This window comes from Mytilus trossulus, chromosome 3 (assembly GCF_036588685.1).
Source record: "Mytilus trossulus isolate FHL-02 chromosome 3, PNRI_Mtr1.1.1.hap1, whole genome shotgun sequence".
Lineage (NCBI taxonomy): Eukaryota > Metazoa > Mollusca > Bivalvia > Mytilida > Mytilidae > Mytilus > Mytilus trossulus.
In genome coordinates, this window is record NC_086375.1 from 37395960 (window position 1) to 37416888 (window position 20929).

At 30.2% G+C, this 20929-nt stretch overlaps 1 protein-coding gene across 2 annotated transcripts in view; it reads left to right on the plus strand.

The window, feature by feature from the left end:
• The window catches only part of LOC134711386 (E3 ubiquitin-protein ligase TRIM9-like), a 57192-nt gene that overhangs the window by 27946 nt on the left and 8317 nt on the right, over positions 1–20929 (plus strand). The window contains exons 4-8 of one of the 2 annotated variants that reach the window (XM_063571947.1): positions 7555–7711; positions 8823–8834; positions 11948–12087; positions 16685–16823; positions 19030–19254. In XM_063571947.1, the coding sequence (XP_063428017.1) occupies positions 7555–7711; positions 8823–8834; positions 11948–12087; positions 16685–16823; positions 19030–19254 (673 nt within the window). The remainder of the gene's footprint in view (positions 1–7554; positions 7712–8822; positions 8835–11947; positions 12088–16684; positions 16824–19029; positions 19255–20929) is intronic. The other variant, XM_063571948.1, reaches the window with a different exon arrangement.

Below are 20929 nucleotides of genomic sequence, written 5' to 3' on the forward strand. Positions count from 1 at the left end.
TTGGTGTACCTCCAAGCTATTAGGAAATTTATTTGTTTTGTTCTTGTCCTCCCACCCAGCTGTGTTTGATTGTCCAAGCATTCTTGAGACAGTAAACACTTCCACTGTGATTGTAATTATTTTCTTTTTGTCATTTTAGCTTCTGAATTAATTCCAGAAATACTATGGTAGTATGGTGTTCCCACAGGAACATATTAGAAAAACATTAAACATGAAATGTTGATTGATTGATTGATTATGTTTTGATGAATGTCCAGTGTCAAATATTTCATGCATATTCAGGATGATAGCAGTGATAATAGATTTCAAAAAAAAAAAAGAAAAAAAAAGGCAGATGTTAAGATTTTCCTTGAGATTTTCCTTGGAGAACAGTGTGAGACTGTATGAATAAAAAAAGGTGCTTGTAAAAAATGGCAAAAAAATTATGATCATTGTAGCAACAACATATTTTTGTTTTCAACTTGTTAAATTTGGCATTAGAGATGTATCTTTTTCAAACAGATACCTACATGTTTATTTAATAGCAGATAGCAATATATTCCAGTAAAATATTTCATTTATATAGGTAATCTGTAGCAGAACAAATAATGATAAAGATCAAATATTATTATTTTTATTATAAAATAGTTATAAATTCAAAAATAGAATTTAATGTTTTGTAATTGCCAAAAACATTTGACAGATTGCTCACAACAATAGCTTAAACTCACATTTGGATTATATAGGTAAAGTTATACTTAAACAAGTAGAGAAATAACATCAATTGTTATTGTTGATTGCCAAAGTTTCATAGTTCTCAATTTGTAGTATCCAAAAATTTGTTTATCATTTCAGGAATTCCATTAAAAAAAATTAAGCTATAATTATTTTGAAAATAAACCACTGATTAGATGATATGAAGACATACATACAACTTTCTATATCATCTCACTTCTAAAAGATGACATATATTTTAAGACAGTCTTTAAAGTTTGATAAGAAGAAAAAAACTAATTTGTTCCAAACTATAATTTTGCATTGATGTTAAGGGGAAAGTAGATTGAATCAAGATTGACGGAACATTACAATATATTTAGCAGCATATTAAATGTTTGAAGCAAGACGTTTTTTCAGTATGACAAGGCAGGGTTTCTGTCTATTTGTGTTTGATGTTGGGAATATTAGCCTAAGTGAACCCTGTAATGATTGCTGAAGAAAATTGACAACATTTACATCTCTAATCAAATTTAATCAATACACTTTGCTGATGACTGAATTCAGTTTGATTGCATTTGATGTACTGTAAAATCTGTTTGATATCAAAATGTCCTATATGCCCTTTGCCCACAAGATGATACCCCTTACATTCAAAAGCCTTTGGTTTTTTCGTGTGTTGTAAAATTTTCTAATTTTATATAATTTTGAAGAAAATCTTTGTATTTTTTTCTTAAATTGAAATTTTGCTAGATAAGTAGAGCTATTATGCTGTACACTTAGTAGTGTATCATCTTGTTGAATGTCTTTCCTTCATTTGAGCTTCTGTATTTGTGGGATGAACATTGAAATAAATGTTAAGGGGTATTTCCTTCAGTACAGCTTCTTTGTTTGGTGATAGAACATGACAACAAAGCATTGACATTGTAGGCATGCACTTCCCTAAAATGTCTAAAAATGACATAACTTTTTTTTAAGAAATGCTTAAACTCAGTGTTTATTCCAGTATGACATGAAAAAAAAGACATTGTTTAAATTCACACCATTTATATTCCTCTCAAAAAGTAAAGTGGGGTTTCAGCTGAATAACAACCCTTTACTTTTAGGCAATAAAGTAGTTTTTTTGATACAAATTTTTAGATCAATTCCATATGAGTACATTGAGAAATGGATTATATGTCAATCAAGCAGACTCAACAGCACAATATGGTTTTTAACAATACATAAAATGTCTATAGAAAATGGCAAACTCCACTTCTTTCATGCATAGAAAAAGTTGTGGTTACTATCATAGACATGCCTCTCTTCAAATTTCCCAAATGACCTCACACAAAAAAACTAAAACTGCTAATAATCATTTTGATTAGAAAAAAATAAAGAGATGTCGGCCAGTCAAGTGTAGCAACAGATGACACTTTAAAAAGACGTGACATTTAATCATTAAATGGTTATCATTTTAATTAAGACTCCCGTAGTATTACTCATACTAGCCGCTGCTGACCTAAAACAGTTAAAATGGTGACAAAAACAGATTTAAGAACCAAGAAATTCAATATTTGTCCCATCAATAAGATTGTTTCCCATTTGTTGATTATTCATCCTCTACTTTGGTAATCAAAATATTTGAAGACGAATTTGTAAAGGAATTTTAAAGAATTTAAAGTAAATCAAATATTACATCTTTCGAGGATAAAAGACACTTTTACAGTTGACAAGAAAACAATATTTGATTTCAAAGAATATAAAAGTTTCTATTGAAGAAATCCTCTGATCTGAATGCTTCTGTTGATGTAATTTCAATATGCAGCATGTTTCTCTGTCAATCTGTGTGAAGGAACTACGACAGGACAGTCAAATCAATAAGATAGTTCTATAAAAGTGTTTCATTAGATTTTATTCTTGCAGAATCTGATCATAAATAAAAGCAGTAAAAAATACATGCACTAAAATCTATTTACAGTTGATTCATTAGTTTCGTTGGAATATATTTCCTTGGATTTATAGATTTTGTGATTTTTGACAAATTTTGATCAAATGAATTTAGGAAATTTATATTTCATTAAAAATGTATTATAAATTTTGGGTTATCTATATCCTGAAATTCACAAAAATTAGTACCAAATGAATTTCAATGAATTCAAAGTATATTGACTAAGGGTTGGTTTAAGGGACTGATATAAAAAGCCAAAAAAGTTTAAAAAAAAGTAAAAGGGAAGTAAGACCCACCATGATGGACTGACCGCCACAAGTAATAAATCATGCGGAAAATTAAAATGGATATTTAAAGACTGTTTATTGACCAGTAGATGCATTTTCCTTTATTGAGTTTAATTCCATCTCATTTGTATATATCCCATACCTCTATAATTCAAATTTGATCAAAGATCAAGTATGCAAAATTTCCTGATGAAGACATCAGATGAAGCTTGTTAAACTCCTGACATTTCTGATAAATAACTTGGAAAGACTAACATAAACAAGCTTTGGTCAGTAGAAACATTGACCAGTCTGGTAGAAAATAAATGTTTGTCATGATAGATTAGATTTACTGGTCTAGTGGAAGAAAGTTGATGAAGTTTCCACTAGAAAGTTCTTGGTAAGGTTATGTAAACAATCAAGCCACCAGGAAAGACTGGCTATTTTATATCCTTCATTGGCTAATTTCATTGCCATTTATATTCATTGTTTTAGGTACGTGGGAGCATGTGTACTTGAATTGTACTCTATATTGACTTTAATTTGTAAGGTATACCAATCTTCATGAAATTTGATGTTAATTAAAGCAATGAATTTTGATAAAATACTGAACTTGAGAATACAGGGATTTAACATTTTTGTGATTTAAGTAGAAATTTTATATGTCCCTTAGGTTTAATTCATTGTTGCAGATTTTAAATGTCAATGGGAGATATGCATTTTAAAACCAATTATATAGAAATTTCAATTAACCACAAATGATTCCTCTTTAGTCTTACGTCAAAAAAATATCTTAGTTATCATTGGACTATAATAAGCTTAAATGTTTAAGAAAAGCCTAAACATTATTTGAGATATATGTCACATGACATTAATCAAGAGATGACTGTAATTAATAGAGCTATTTGAAAATTTATTCTGGCAAAAACTTTGCACAATATGTGTTGATGTTGACAACCATCAATCAATAGAATAAATCAATTGTTATGGAATAGACAGTTTCAAGATGAAGAACAGAAATAAAACTGATGTACTTTGATAAATATATCTTCATTTCTTGCTTTAACGTTTTGTTTTTTTATGTCACTTCATACCTATTATTAGTTCTTTCTGATATACTTGAAATACTTGCTACTTGCTACCTAACATTAAACACAATATTTATCATGATCATCCTTATACTTGAAAATAGCAGAAACTCCAACTTGAACAGTCAGGTTCCTTGTTTATAGATAATGACCTCATATATGGATATTTCATTAAATGATTTGTGCACTGTTGGAACTTAGAAAATAATAAATAAAATTATTAAACCATATGGACTGTATATTTTGATAGATATTTATATCATTGATGATTGTTGATTTTTGACATTGATTAATGTATATAGATAAGTAGAAACATATTAATTTGTCATACAAATAGTAGCAATAAAATACAAATAAATTTTATATCTTTTTCTCATAGGTTTACACTATTCATCATGGTGGGCTTTCTAATCCAACATTTTGACAGCATCTTTTGAAATGAGTTATTTTCATCCATACAAAATGAAGAATTGAGATCTTTTACATGCTTTAGATTAAATATTTGATCAATGAGCTAATTGCAGTGGACTTTATAGGTTGATAATAAGGCAGATCTCCCTGTGAGTGTCATTTTATTGTGAAAAATGACTTTTCCTGTCAAAGAAAATGGCCAGTAATTTGTCTCAAACTGACCACTGATATCAAAATATGAGCGAGGCCAGATGGCTGAATTTGTCTTATTTATTGGCTACTTCAGACATTTAGAGAGTGGTGCTTATCAATAGATAATTGTTTTATTATAACTTAATTGTTTATTATTTGTAGCACTGTACTATAAATTGTAAGAAGATTATTATATATACAAAATACTTGGTTAAAGATGAAATAGTGATTTCAAAAGATCCCCATTTTCATCTCTTTGCTTTCTTTTTTCAAATTTGCCTTTTCAATGAGTGATCTTTATATTACCTCATCAAAATAACAAAAGGAAGAATCTTAACCAAATGAAACCATAAAAAGCGAGATTTTTGAGGGATGACAAACATAGAATCTTAGATATCCTTGAAATGGTATAAATTTCAGGATCAGCTGCCACTTTCATCTCTTTGCTTTTTCTGTTTATAACTTTGTTTTGTTTAGTTCACCATTGTACTCACAATTCACTCTCCATTCTAAACACTGTCACTTCAAGCTATGTTCTTTTCTTTCCTACTTCTGACCTTTGACCTGTCATCTTTTCCATAGATATTGTTTTCATCCAATCTTCATACTCTTTCTTTCTTTACCCTTCAATTGTATCTTTGATGTTATGCTTTTGAAGATTTCTCTTCATTTGTCTTTCATTTGAAATATTATTAAATAAAAAAAAAAAGTCATCAAAGAAAAGTTGGTATAAGGAAAATATTTATAATGTATATATATTTCTTGATCTTGAAAATTGAAAGAATAAAAAAAAATGTTCAGAAGCTTGATGGTAGATATTGTGACTATCCTAACAACAAAACCAATACCAATAATATATTTTGTAAAATACTTGGTATATTTACATATCACAAGTCTCCATTCAAAAGATTTATTGAAATAATAAATGTTATTTGTAATGAAAACAAATCTTGCCAAGCTTAAGAATTAATGGATTGTGCCAGTGATTTGTTGCTATTAAGTTTACATGGACCATCTGTCAGAGCTAGTCCTGGCACCTCTGAGTCTGTATTATCTAATCGATACTATAGATTTTAATGGTTTGAACTTTATCATTAAAACTGGTGTTTATTGAAAAATAAGCTGTGTTTGATCTCTGTGTTTCCTAAGCAAACAGCTTCAGGTACTCTGCTCCAGGTTTGAATTACATGAAACAGTGAAGCATGTTTAATCACTGGTTGCTGTCTGTTATATTTGCTTTTCATTATTTTTTAGTCATAAATTACTAGTAGGTGATGGATTTTCATCATTTGAAATGTATCATATTTTTTCATGTCAGGGCCTTTTATTGCTGACAAAAATACAGTTTTGCTCATTGTTGAATGCCTTATGGAGACATATATAGTTGCTAGCATTCATGTCTTTTAGACAATGCTGAATAGTTGTCTCAACATCTTAAAAAAAATGGACAGGATTAGAAAAGCTAAATTCTATCTTAGAACACACTGTAGGAGAAATGTGAAATTTTGAAACTCAAATTGGTTAATTATGAACTTATTTCACTCTAAGATTAATTGAGAATTAGAGTCAATTTGTATTTTTTTTTCATCATGCTTTTCCCAAAATAGAGACTAGTAAAAAGTTTCTGTTTATATCAAGTACCATTTGATGAACTGTTCTGGTCCACTCCCATGTAGACATAGGGCTTTGAAGCCTAACAAAATAACAAAATTAATTTAGTCATAGAGATGAAAGAAGGTTATATCATACCCCATAAAGTGCAATAATGCACATAATAATAAAGTGTAAAGAGAAAGTTTCTTTTCTGTAGAGTGCACTTGCCTTATGATCTTATTATTAGACATTGGCCAGATGTACTATTAGTCCCAGGACAGTTTTTTGCAGGGAAGTAAGGAGCAAGCTGGTATTAAATTGTCCAATCAAAAGTTAAATGAATCCCCTTAAAGAGCCATAAGATATTATTGAATATTTACTTAATGATCCCCAACGGACATTAAACAATGGATGAAGGGTTAAAGGTTAACTTGTTAAAGAGATAATGGGTGATTAGTATTCTGTCTCTGATCTCAGCATGATTCACACAGCGTTATACAGCAGGTGGTTGTCTGCCTAAGATTTTAAAAAGAAAACAAACAAGTTCTTGCAACAATCATTAAAACACACAGACGTTAAAAAAAAATAGGCATTGAGAAAAAAACTATTATAGCCATTAATATACACTAAAAACTTGGCTTTATGTTGAAATTTGAAAGTTTAATTGGTTTATTGTGTGCCTTGTGTCTGCCTTTGCCTTTAATGAGGCAAACACTTAGGCTCAGTAAATTTTGAAATTGTATTCAAACTGTCTTACTAAAGGTTATGTCCTCATAAAGATAAACAACAAAGTTTTGGCATTGAGATACATGTAGTAATGCCTCTTTGTATTGGTCTATCCATCCCTAGCATTCTCTCTTAAAGGCACCATTGAGATATACTGTCTCTTATCCAAACTTTATCAAACAATGGCCAACATCAACCAATATTTTGTCATAGTGAGACTGTATAAAAAGTTTGTATCACTCTGAATTTCATGATTAGAGGTCAGCGACCAAGAAGTCACAACTTCATACAGGTTATTGAGAATTTACCATAACCCAATCTTCATAAAAGATAATCTGAGACAATAGAAAAATTTGCATCTTGTTTTGTTTTCTATCCATAGGACAGAGTAAGGGTGTCTAAAAAATTTAGCAATAGGTTTTCTGTTTGAAAACGCTTGAATTGAGAAAAAAAAACCACTTATGGTTTGATTTTAAAGTTTTAAAATTTGAGAATGGAAATGGGGAATGTGTCAAAGACACAACAACTGGACCAAAGAAAAAACAACAGCAGAAGGTCACCAACAGGTCTTCAATGTAGCAAGAAATTTTCGCACCTGGACTGGTGTATAGATATTTTCAATTCTTTTTTGATTTTATGACTTTTATAATTATAGGTATCTAATGGACTGCTAAGCAGAGTCAATATGGCTAACCAGAACTTCAACAAGGATATAGAACTGGTACCTAGAGTTTCTCCAGAGTTTGAGCTAACTTTAGATTCAACACCAGTTCAACATTCAATACAAACAATGAACTTTTTCCAAATGAAAGGTAAGCTAGGGTTGCACCCTTATAATGATGCTATTCCAAATGTCTGTGGCAGACACACTATAACCTTCAATATAAGCTTTTCAATTATTGCATATACATGTATATATTTTTATGATATAAAGAACTACAATTTTTTTGTTTTAAAAGGGAAGCTATGGACACTTATTAAGTTAATGAACAGTATTAGAATGATAAAACCAAACAAATATTTTTCTGTTTTCCATTCTCTGTTGATAATTTTCAGTTGACTAATATTTGACATTAATGTGATCAAAATTCAAGTTCAATAACAAAAAAGCATCCTTTAACAACAGCAAGAAAATCAGTTTCTTTCTTGTAAGATAATCACAAAAAAAATATTTATCCTTGACATTTAACCAGTGAATTGTCAAAAGCGCTATCAGAATGTGTTAATAAAAACTTCCTTTTTACTTGTGATTAGATAAAGCTGTGGTTATTTTCATTTATCAAGATAAAGAAATATGTTCAGTATTGATGTACTCTCACGTCCTGAAATCATCTCAGCAACAAAACCCTTCTTCGTTCCTATTAACAGCTTATAGATATAAGACAGACAGCTTTTAGCTAATATCATCATAAGATAAAAAAATTAATCTTGATATATAATGAGTTATTAAGTACTCATCACATATTTTAAGAAGAGAATGAATGACCACTGTGCTATATTATTTTCATCTGTCAAATGGTATAAAACTGTATACTGGTTTAAATCTTTTACTCTTTAGAAAATAAAAATAAAATCTTCTTTATTACAGTAACCTCACCAAAAAAATATATATTTTAATTAGCTCACAATTTTTTTTATCCTACTGTGGCTTGATTATAAGTTTTTTTCTCCAAAGATTGCAACTAATTCAAATGCACACACCAATTGCAAATCAAACTGTTCAACTGGTAAGAAATTTTAACCTACTGCAAAGTCAAACTCTGACAGGATCAGAATTTTGAATAAACTGCAAAAGGCAATAGAGAAACACTTACAATCAAATGACTCTTAATACATGTACCTAACAAATAATATATGAATAGCTCACAAAAAAATATCTTTTAATATCTCACTGTAAAATATTTTATAATTTGAATCTATCAGATGGGACAACGAGTAAGTAATGCCTGCATGGAGTACCACTTTATATGTTATATTTGTCTGTGAATGATGTTGTATTTTGAACATAATTAGTTGTGTATTGTTATGAACTGTTTATTATTTCAAATTTGTATTGCCAATGATATGCATGAATTCCTGTATTCCATTTTCCCTTTTTAGCTGTTACTCCACTTATTTTCCCATTTTTTATTATCTTTTTTTTTAAGGAGGGATAAGGCCACTTAAATATAATATGAGCAAAATCTAGTTGATAGAAAATGATTATTTTTATATATGTTTCCATTATCTTTGTATGCTTTATTAGACTTGGTGTCTAGAATTTCAAAAAAATCTATACAAGGGGAAAAGATAGATTTGAGAGATATGGGAATATATTTGGTCTGAAATAGTATGTCACTAATAAATGTAATCCCTCCTAAGAAAATTGCAAACTGTCAGCTTTATGATATACAATCCTAATCAAAGAAAAAAAGTTTATAGAAATGACACATAATGGATAAAGATATTTTTCTCTACAAAAACGTATCTCTCATACTTTTTTCTTAATTATGCAATGACTTTCTTTTTATCATATTATGAAATATCTGTATGCCACTTTTTATTTTATTTTATTGAACTACTCAAACATCTTTGATGTAAACATGGATTGTTTTACCTTTGTTTTACCTGCATGACATATCAGTGCTTGTCTCAGTCAGAAAAAAAGTCTGAATTCCCACTGAATTTATACATTCCTTGATAACATCTCAATCTCCTACTTTGTATCAACATTACATTTTTTAAAAGTACATGTACTAAAAAATCTGGAGTGTAAGCATGGTTAGTTACCATTGTTTTACTTGCATGGCATTCAATTTATTTACAACTCAATTTCTTGTGCGTGGGGCTTCAGTGGTTGAGGTGGGTCTCATTGGGGTCAAAGCGTGACACGGGATTGCCGATTTTTTGTAAGCATGACACATAAAAGTCAAATTATTGTGTCGTGAAAACGGAAAATGAGGTCTTGCGGTACCCGGAAAATGACAAAAAAATGAGAATTGCTTACCTATATCTGACAAAACAGTAAGCAGGATCGGGGATCGGAACCCCTCAATGAGCCCCCTGTTGAGCAGTTGTATTACGTAGTCTTACTACTGTATCACTAGCCTTTCAACACTGAGGTTGTGAGTTTGAATCCCACATGTGGCAGGTGTGTCATCTCCAATCTTAATTGACTACTGTTGTAAGTTTTCATACCAAAAGTCATGGTTCTCTCTGGGCCATCAACAAAAACTGATCACCAACAAATAGCAGAATAGTGTTGTCAGTGGTGTTCATCACCAAATAATCAAATCAATAAATTTCTTGTGGATCAAAATCAAAATTTGAGATTTTACATGTACTCTAAACTCTTAAGGGGGCTCGTGGGTCTAAATCTTTTTTTTTATTTAATATAAGATTTCGCTATTTTTTTCTATAAATGAACTTAATCTTATACCTAATAGAAAAATAAAATAAAAAAGAGGGGTCACCGATCATTTACGCTCACAATCTGCCTTCAAAAGAAACATACATTTTTGTAAAGGTACTTTTTTTCTGTTGAACTAATAGGAGAAAAAGAGGTAATATCGAAATAAAAAAAAAACCTAATTACAGAAATAACTTAAATTTTTCAATTATTTAGTTTATGTATAGCTTATTTGAAAACAACAATAAAAAATATACGTCACTGATGAGTAAAAAAAGATATTTTAATTTGAATGCCAGAAAAAAATAGCATTTTTGCACTAAAGGGAGATAATTTCGAGCTTTTTCAATGATATCTACATTTTAAAAGTCAGCTGGGGCCAACACAAATTGATTTTTTTGGAATGATTTTTTTGCCATATGATAAAGTAACAATTTCTACTTAAGGTAATTTACAAAATATGTAATGAAAATTGAATGTTTTATTTTTTTCTGAAAATCTTATACCCGCGAGCCTCCTTAATTGTGAGTTTTACCTGCATGGCAAGCCATTGCTTCTCCCAGCCAGAAAATAGTCAGAATTCCAAATAATTTATTGCATTCCTTTTTCACAGCTCAATCTCTTGTGTATCAATATGAAATCTATTTTGAAGTACAAGTACTGGATAGCTTCTCTGATATCTTTAAATATCTGATCAATAGTGCACTTGTGTTGCTTGAAGATGATGATTTCAATTAAAATGCAATTATAACTCCAGAGAGATTTTGTATCTTTTTAGTTACTGTATCTTGTAAAAGCATAATTAAAAGAAAAACTGAAAAACTAAAAAAATACTTTCAAGCACCCCTTTACAATTTTACTATCAGTTTTTATTTACTTGCAGTATTGTAGGATGACTAGTCAATGATTATTATTTAAGAATTGAATGCTTCTTTTTGTAAATTTATTGGGTGGTAAAAGCGTTGACCGAAGTACATTTTGTATGAAGCGCGGAAGCGCTTCATTCTAAAAATGTACGCACGGTCAACGCTTTTACAACCCTATAAAGTTTCAAAAAGAAGTATTCAATACTTATAATTACATTTGTTTAGCTAAAATCATGAAAACACGATTTTTATCCAGTTTTATTTAATTCACCTGTGCACTTTTTTGTGGCACCTCGTGTCATCATGCATGATAAATGTTATTGTCTGATGCAATTGTTTACGGAATAACATGTTAGCCAATCAGAATAACGTATTATAATGAAACTTACATCTAATGTAATTATTTAGAAATATATTTTTGAGTGACGGGAACTCGTAAATGCAATATGAAGACAAAAAATATAACAAAGTGCTTTAAGAACCTCTTTTTACTAGCAGATTTTTTATACTAACAGTAATGTAGGATTCGTCAAAGATAATTATCTATATATTTTTTAGAGACTGTATCTCTTAAATGCCAAATTAAAAGAAAAACAAAAACAGGCTAAAAATTATATGAAGCACCTATAAGTTTTTACCTGTCAGCTCAGCATTGCACGTTGACTAGTCAAAACAATCATTAGCTGATAATTAACAATATATTTTTTGGCCATTTTAATTAACATTATGATGAAAGTATGATGAGTTGTTTAGGAATCAGTAATGCACATAAATGTGTTTTGTCTATTTAACAGCTCCAGGAAAGCCAACCATATTACCGGAGGAATGTAGTGCTGAGAACAATAGTGTAACAATAGTTTGGCAGCCTCATTCAGAAAGTATCGTTGACAATTATTACCTAGAGATTGATGATGGAAATGGCGGAGATTTTAGAGTAAGTTGAATTTCAAAAATGAGTTCTTCCATGATCCTGTAATGAAGGCTCATATCATGAGTGTGAAGAGGTCAGCCCATTCTTAGTCATATTTTACCTTTTGGTCTCAAGTAATGAATTAGCAGTAAATTAAAGACCAAATGTTTTTGTAAAGGTTATTTTATCTTCAAATTTTTCTATCATTCTCCAATTGGAGATTTTTAGTACAAAAGATTGGTTAACACATGAATATTTTTGGCATACTTTAAAATTAACTAATTATGGACCAATTTTTCCTTAGGCTGTCTAAAATAGAAAAAATACTATTTATGGGAGATAAAAGTGCATGATCTTCTATAATATCTTTGGTAATGGCATTTCTTATCAATGGAAAAAGTTAAATAAGGAAGTTGAGACAAAAAATAGCTCTAAAATGGCTTCCTTTATATATTGACTAAATTCCTTTGAAGACAGAAGCCACATACGAGGAGTGTCGTGTCCTCAGATTGAATTCATTCCACAATGGATGTTCCATTTGCATGATTGAAAGTTTTAACATGATAACTTGGAATTACAGATCACATTTGTAATATGATCAGAGTTTCTTCAAGTATTTCTTTAATTTGATTTCCCAAGAATCCTTTGTACATGCCAAAAATTTTTGAATTAGTAAATCTATTTACCTCTGTCAGTTATAATTTTTAAAATTGAAAATTTGAAGCTTTTAAAAAAATTGTTATCTTTAAACTGTTGAATTATGTAATATTCTCTTTTTCTGATGCATTCATCATGATTTAATTATTATCAAATCGAGTAGATTGAATTCATTTTTTGTGGCATGAATTCAATACAAAGTCAAATTACTACAGAGTTGAACAGAATATTTGAAGAAAAACTAGAGAGACCTTTTCATATCAAAATTCACATAAAATCAAATCATCATCGAAATGAGGCATGGATAAATGTTAATAAAACAGCAATCTGACTGCTAAAATCAACAAAATAGACTTTTGTTTTTGACAATATCTATTGCTTCTATAGTATAGTATTCTAGATTTAAATGCTATTTCTTGCTAAATTTCAAAGGTTTGCTGTCTTTAGGAAAACAAATGCCCACACCCACAAACCAAGAAACAGAAACATGCTGATAAATATTATCAAGTCCATGCATTGACAATTTGTTTAAATTTAGTATATTATAAATCACATATGAGAATTTGAATAAAATCAGTGTAAATTTGACAACTTATGTCCTTTCAAGAAATTCATGGTTTTCATGACATGGTAAAGAGGTTTCAAATAAGCACCTAAACCCACTTTCTGACAAAACACACCATCACATTTTGTTTGATTGATATTTCAATACTCTTTCTATTTCATGATAGTTTTCAGATAGTCTTTATTTGTAAGATTTTAATTGATTTCACCTTTGTGCGCTTTCTTTTATAATTGCATATATATTCATATACACTCTCATTAATATGACTTTCCCACAATTATTTAAGTCTTAATTAGTCTATACAATAGAACCTATACCTACAGTGATTCAAAAATATTCACAATCAATTGTTTTTTGTTTAGCCTTCGACTCAAATGAAGAAAGAATAAACACCTTTAAATGTAAATTCCATCAGACAATTCCTGGATTCTTTTCATTGATTAAATAAGCTTTATAAAAGAATCTATATGAATGTATGAAATATCCTACATCAGAGTCAATATGGCTGAGTAGGCAAAAATATCATTGTGAAAACAAGTAAATGAAAATATCCCATATTTTTCGACATCAGGTTCAATATTGCTGAGTAAGCAAAAATATCATTGTGGAAAAAAAAGCAAATTAAGCTGAATCAACACTGGCACCATTAAGCACTTAGGGAGGAATAAGTATGGAATGGTGTCAAATAAACATGTTTTATTGTTGATGTCTCCTAGTGAAGAACAATTGTCACCAATCTAAACATTCTCCATTTACACTAATTAGCAAAGGGCAGATAACATGTTTTTATTGTCGATGTCTCATAGCGAAAATCAATAGTCACCAATCTAAACATTCTCGATTTATACTAATTAGCAAAGGGCAGTGGAAATGTTCGGTTGATCAAAATAGTTTTACTAATGTCTTTAATGAACAATCGTTACCCGATTTATCACTGAAGAATATACTAATTGACAAAGAGTAACCAAAGGTTTAGATAATAAAATGTTTTAATGGTGTCTAAGCGTAAAAAACAATCGTCACCATATTAATTAACTTACAGTAAATGTAATAATTGTAAAAGCATTAACGAAGAGCGACCAATTGCAAGGGATTGAGAAATAACAACATGCAATTACTGGTGTCTAGGAATTAAAGACAATCGTCGCTATACTAATCTTAGACGCATTATAACAATAAACATAAGTGTCCCAAAAAATTACTGTCTCTGTACTAATCTTAAAAGCATTTTAACAATAATAAACTTAAGTGTCCCCAAAACAATGGTTGGTATACTAATTTTAAAAGCATTTTAATAAGTAACATAAGTGTCCCTAAAAGAGAACAATGTCACTGTAAAATAAGATATTATGTTTTCAAAACATTTTATTTACAAGCAGAGATATTGGAAGATGTTAAACATCCCCATTGATATTGAATTTCCTGCAAAACAAGTATTATAGTCCCAAGTCATGAGCCTCTGGTCTTTGTTAGTCTTGTATTATTTTAATTTTAGTTTCTTGTGTACAAATTAGTATGGCGCTCATTATCACTGAACTGGTATATGTTTGTTTTGGGGCCAGCTGAAGGGTGTGGGAATTTCTTATTACCGTACATTGAAGACCTGTTGGTGACCTTCTGCTGTTGTTTTTTCTATGGTCGGGTTGTCTCTTTGATACATTCCCTATTTCCATTCTCAATTTTTATTATCCCAAGCAAGGAAACAAGGTTATATTGTTTACTTCAGCCAGTCTGTTCAGATGGCAATTTCCTCCTTTTGAGGCTTTTGTATGCAGGGAAATTGTTCATTGTTGAAGGCCATACAGTTAAGTTTAGTTTCCTTCATGGACAATAGTTTGTGTAAATAAAAAGATGTCCTGTAAAGCTATTTATTTTTGTATCTGAAGGCCAATAACAAGAAAATTCCCATTACTTTTTCTTTTCCAAATGTTTTGATGGAACAAAATAGGAAAACAATAATTATCTTGAAAGAACCAGACTGCTGTATTTGTGTCTAACAAAATATGATACCATTGTCAGTGGTTGCTACTTATAGAAAGTCTATAACAGTTCATGGTCAGACACCAGACACAACAGAAAATGTAGAAATTTATGTTGACACCACTTTATGATAACAAAAAAATAAAACAAGAACATCTGCCTTAAGAAAAAACAAAACATCATGCATGTATTTGAGATAAAAGTTGTGTCTCTGCTTTAAAAAAAAAAAAAAACAACCAAGAAATTCAAAATCATCATATCCATTCCCTTACTATTCGACACTGTTCTGTAACTGAATATAAAAAAAAAATGATAATTCAGCCTTAATGCTGGTTGCTAAGTTTCTATTTTATCCAATTATTTTGTTGGGTTTAATAAATCTTTCCTATGTTTAGACTTCAAAGATTTATAATTATCTGTTTGGAATACTGTTTCAAATTTAGTTCACAACTAACGAATTCTAAGGATCAGGCAGGTATTCCAAGAAGCAAATGTTTCCTAAATCTAATACCGAAAAAAAAAAGATGCCAACCAGGATACAAATTGAGTTAATTAAAAAACCACACAAGTTGCAAAAAATGCAATCAGAGTTTGTGTAAATCACAATATACTAAAGTAAAAAATTGAAGGTTTTTAAAATAAATTCTTCATAGATAATTGACATCTTCTGATATGCTGCAGTGGTAGATAATATACTATCGAATCTACAGTAATATATAAAAGTCAGTCATAATTACTTATTAAACGTTCTTTTTATCCTTGTTTATCTAGTAAGTAATCAACATGTTACATCATTGATTTGGTTTAATGATCGGAGGTGTAAAAGATTGTCATAAAAACAGTTTAACTTGTCTTTGATGATAATGATACTTATCATGGCATGACATTAATTATTGCTCAGCTGCTTTTAAATGTTTTTTACTGGTATCTTTTAAATTTTCATTGTTGAATTTATTAGGTTTGGGTAATATGCTGTTACATAGTTGTCATAGTTTTACAGTTTACTACGGCAACAGGTACAATCTAGATGAAAGGGTACAAAAATGTAGTGTGTTTGAATATTATAGAACAACTTTTAGATTTGTCAACACTCTACCAAACTTTTATTATGCATATTTTTGGCATTATTGTTTTGTTTTTTAGCTACTATGATCTTACAAACTTAAAACAGAAGCAACAAATACTGATTAAAAATGAATCTAGAGTACATATAAACAAGATCAAGTCTGAGTTCTGTAACACTTATTTTTAATTCCTGCTTGAACACCTTGTGTAGCATTTATATTTGTTTGTTTGGTGGAAGTTCTGGTATTATGTGGAATAATGGTTTGTTGGTGATATTTATAACTAGAATTTTTATTTTTTGTGAGACCATGTGTTTTGCATTTGAAATTAAAAGTGTATCAATTTATTTTCTAGGTAGTGTATGTTGGACGCGAGACCATGTGCACTGTAGATGGACTCCATTTCAACAGTTTATACTATGCAAGAGTAAAAGCTGGAAACTATTGTGGTGAAAGTAACTACAGTGATCCAATTAGTCTCCAAACAGCTGAATGTAAGATTATAGGTTAAACACAAAGATTTGATTTCAGATTTGACCACAACATTATTTTTTAAGGAATTTTTATGTCTAGAATTAATTTTCTTGCAATTGCCTGTATTTATTTTGAAAGATTAAGGGTATTTTACTAACAACTGATAGACTTGAGGATGCTTTCTAGCCAACGGAAATAGCGAGTTGAATTGTCATTAGACAAAGTCAGTAGGGATAAGTGTGTCCACAGTGTAAACATAAAATCTACAAAGTTATGTTTTATTCCAAAGAAAATTTGATGAAAGTTCTCAGTTGTTTGTTCTTATCCATTGGTTAAAACATCAAATGAAACAAATTGTTCTACTTTGTGTCAATAGATATGGAAAGTTTTGGTAAACCTTTGAAGCTCTATTCAAAACATGAACGAACCGTGACTGCTAATCATAGACATGTTTTAACAAAGGGTTCTATAATGCTATATTTCCCTGAGGGTTTTGCTCAAAGGTTCTTTATAATGTTTTAGTTCCCAGAAACCCTATTTTACAAACTGTCTGATGATTCAGGGGTTCCCCAGAGTACAATTGTATTAAGGTTTTGATGATGCAATCGTTCCCTTGTGACATGTTGCATAAAGTTTCTGATAGAGTTCCCAGAAAAGAAAATATTAAAATAAGGAGATGTGTTTTGATTTTCAAGAGACAAGTTATTTAGTAAGGAAGCAAACCATAGGCCAATTCCTGTAACATCTTGTAAACTTAGGTCATAACTGTCAGTAGGACCTTTATAAATGCTACCTGAAAGGCAGGATTAAAGAAAAATATCGTTTAGGGATAGATTCCTTGACCTCCCACACTCTAGCTGAGAATACAATAATGCAGCAACAAAAATTTAACTTGCAAAGAATGGTCATTCCACATACACATATGTAATCATATAATGGTACATATTCATTACCATTGACCATTTTCTTTTCATCAGGTAAGGATATTTTGGTTTCAATGAGAACTATTGATATTGAATTTGATAGGTCCTGAAATTACAAAACAAAGTCAGTTAAATTTATGTATGAATACAGAAATTATCATAAATTTCAGGCTTTACATGATCAATTTTCACTTCTGTGAAAACTTTTTCATAATACAATGTAGCTTTTATTGAAATTAAAATGCATACTTTCAAGTGCACATCAATGCATGCAATGTGAATTGTCACTTTCCCTTGTGTGTTTTTCAGGGATTACCTTTAAAATGGTCATGTCATGTACTGCTCATTACACATTATGTGCATATGATCAAGTGCACATCACTGCATGCATGGGTGGATTATCCCCAGTTTATTTTCCTGGGATTTCCCTTTATCAGGTCACATCATCCATAGCTCATTACACAACCTTATTGTAGTGAATCAGACCCGCTCACATACTTACAGACAAACATCATGATAACAACGGAGAGAGAGAAAAACCAACTTTTCATTCTTTGATCATTAAATAGTAATCAGAATTAGGAGAGCATTAGATTAGATTTTGACAGTTTGTCAGATTCCGTACCTATAGCCCCTGGGGGAACTTCACTATCTGTTTAAATTAAACTGCAGGGAAATTAACTTGTGGTAATAACAGTTAACCATTTCATTAACATTCAAAGATGTTTTAACTGGAGGCAGCCTTTGAATCTTTATGATGAAAAAGTTGAGTCATAAAGCCCATTATATTTTCGTTTTCATAACATTACCTAATAAATTGTCGATGGAATTCTGATTTTTATAGGATATGGTTTAGGCTTCAAATTAATTCGATAAAACAAATATTTTGTCTGCCGTTTTAATAAGATTTGTGATTTTTTATGTTTCTTGGCAGTATTTTACTAACACCCATTGATCATAACAGCCTTATGACAAGAAGTAATTAGTTCTTTTATACTTTTGAATTTTTTATCTAAGATTATAAGGCTTAACCTTGTTTACCTTGAAGACCACCTAAAACTAAAAATGATTACATTCTTTCTTTTCCATATCTACTTTCATATTGATGTCAACTTTCAGATTGATATGTAATTTCACATTCATTGATATCTTTTTTCAGATTGATATCTTATTTTATAATGATATCTTCATTTAGATTGATATCTACATTCACATTGATATCTTTATCACATTGATATCTATGTCATATTGATATCTAAACTTTCACATCAATATCTACATGCCTATTGCTATCTATTTTCAGTGGCCTGGTTTCACTTTGATCCAGTCTCAGCACATCCAGATATATTATTTTCTAATGACAATCAGACAGTTACATGTAATAGTTATGACCACCGAGTTGTACTTGGAAGTGTAGGATTTTCTAAAGGTGTACATTACTGGGAGATAGTTGTGGACAGGTATGACTGTCAGACAGACCCAGCTATTGGTATAGCAAGATTTGATGTGGGAAAGTGCTTTATGTTAGGTAAGTAACTAAAATGGTATTAAAGAGCTAGGATGTGACATTCTAGCCTGTATATGATTTCCAAACTAATTTATCTAAAACACTTTTTGTTCACTTGCCATTAAGAATCCACAATGACTGAAAAGTATGAGTTACTGAGCTCTTGAATACAGCTCCTGCTACATAATTATTTCTTGACTTCAAATGTTGTCATTTGACCATAGTGCTTCCTATCTTCGGACATGATTAGTTTGTGAGTTCAAACCTCACTTTGGCAATGTGCATTGAACTTTGATCTTGATTGACTAGCATGCTATTTCCTCCACCAACAAAATCTGCCAAATGTGTTAAAAGTAGCAAAAAACACCAAAAATCAATCAATCAATCCTCTACTTATTTATTCCCAAAAGAATGTTTCGTTCCATCTTTAGCTTATTATCTAAGTGAGATAAGAATGAAAGATGCAAAGTTCCCAAAGATCTATTTGAAAATATTTATAAAGCTTTGACTTTGTCTCATTTTCTTATAAGTTTGTTGTTCAAAAAGTAAGTCTTTACTAATGGGATAGATGTATATTGGCCATTACCTTTAAGTTATGGCTAGATCATACCATACCTCTAAATACCAGACACTAATTACTACTTAAAAGTCTCATTTCGTAGGAAATTACTGGCCTTAATGTAATTACATCTAGCAAGCTAATGAAAATGGAGTTTCTGTGTCTTGCTGATTGAGCGATGATTAATTCTTTAATGAAGAACGATACCTAAGTCTGATCAATTCCAATTGCATAGGGTTGACATCCTAAAGAAGTATGTAGATATATTACAGGGATAGTCCTTTATCTACTGATAAATATGTTCAATGGTAATTCAAAAAAAGCAGTGGCAATTTCATGGGGATGGGGTGTAGAAACCGTAGATGGTGTTCATTCCTCATTATTTATTACATGAAGTACTGAAATGTCAGAAAAAAATTTAGCTTGGCATTTTTTCTCCAGTTTTATGGAATTATGCCCACCTTTCAAAAATCCTGGATCCCCACCCATGGAAAAGGTAATTTCTTTTTATTGACATGCTAAGCAGACAACAAAGAAGTTAATTTGAACAATGACCCTTGCCTCATTAGTTTTATTGATGGAAGAAAATTATTTAAAAATTTCTTTCAATCAAAACCTAATTTGTCAAAATAGGGATTCACATGGAACTTCTAATCCTCAAATAGCTTTCAATTTAGGTAAAAATTAAGTTTACTTTTGGTAACATAGACATTTTATGGTACTTGTTATGTTTCTAGTCAAGTCAATTTTAATCTTGTATAATGAAACTTTTTAAACATAAGTCTATCCTTTTTCTTATCCAAAAGCACGTGAGAAAATTCATGCATGTCATTGGTACTTTTATTTGGAAAAAAATGGTAATTTAAACAATACATAAAGTTCATTCCGTAAATCATTAATAATTCTATACATCTCTGGCATTGCCATTTGTTTTATCGAATTTGTATAAATAGAGTATCATTGAAAATAGTTATTATGGACCAGACTGGGATAAAAATATGCAGATACATTTGTGCTTTTAGTTTCCCTAACCATATAATTAAATTATTGTTCTTACAAGTTCAGCTAGTAAATTTAATTTCATGCACAGCATATTGGGTGTTTTTTTAAAGTAAAAGTGACATATTCATGCTAGCG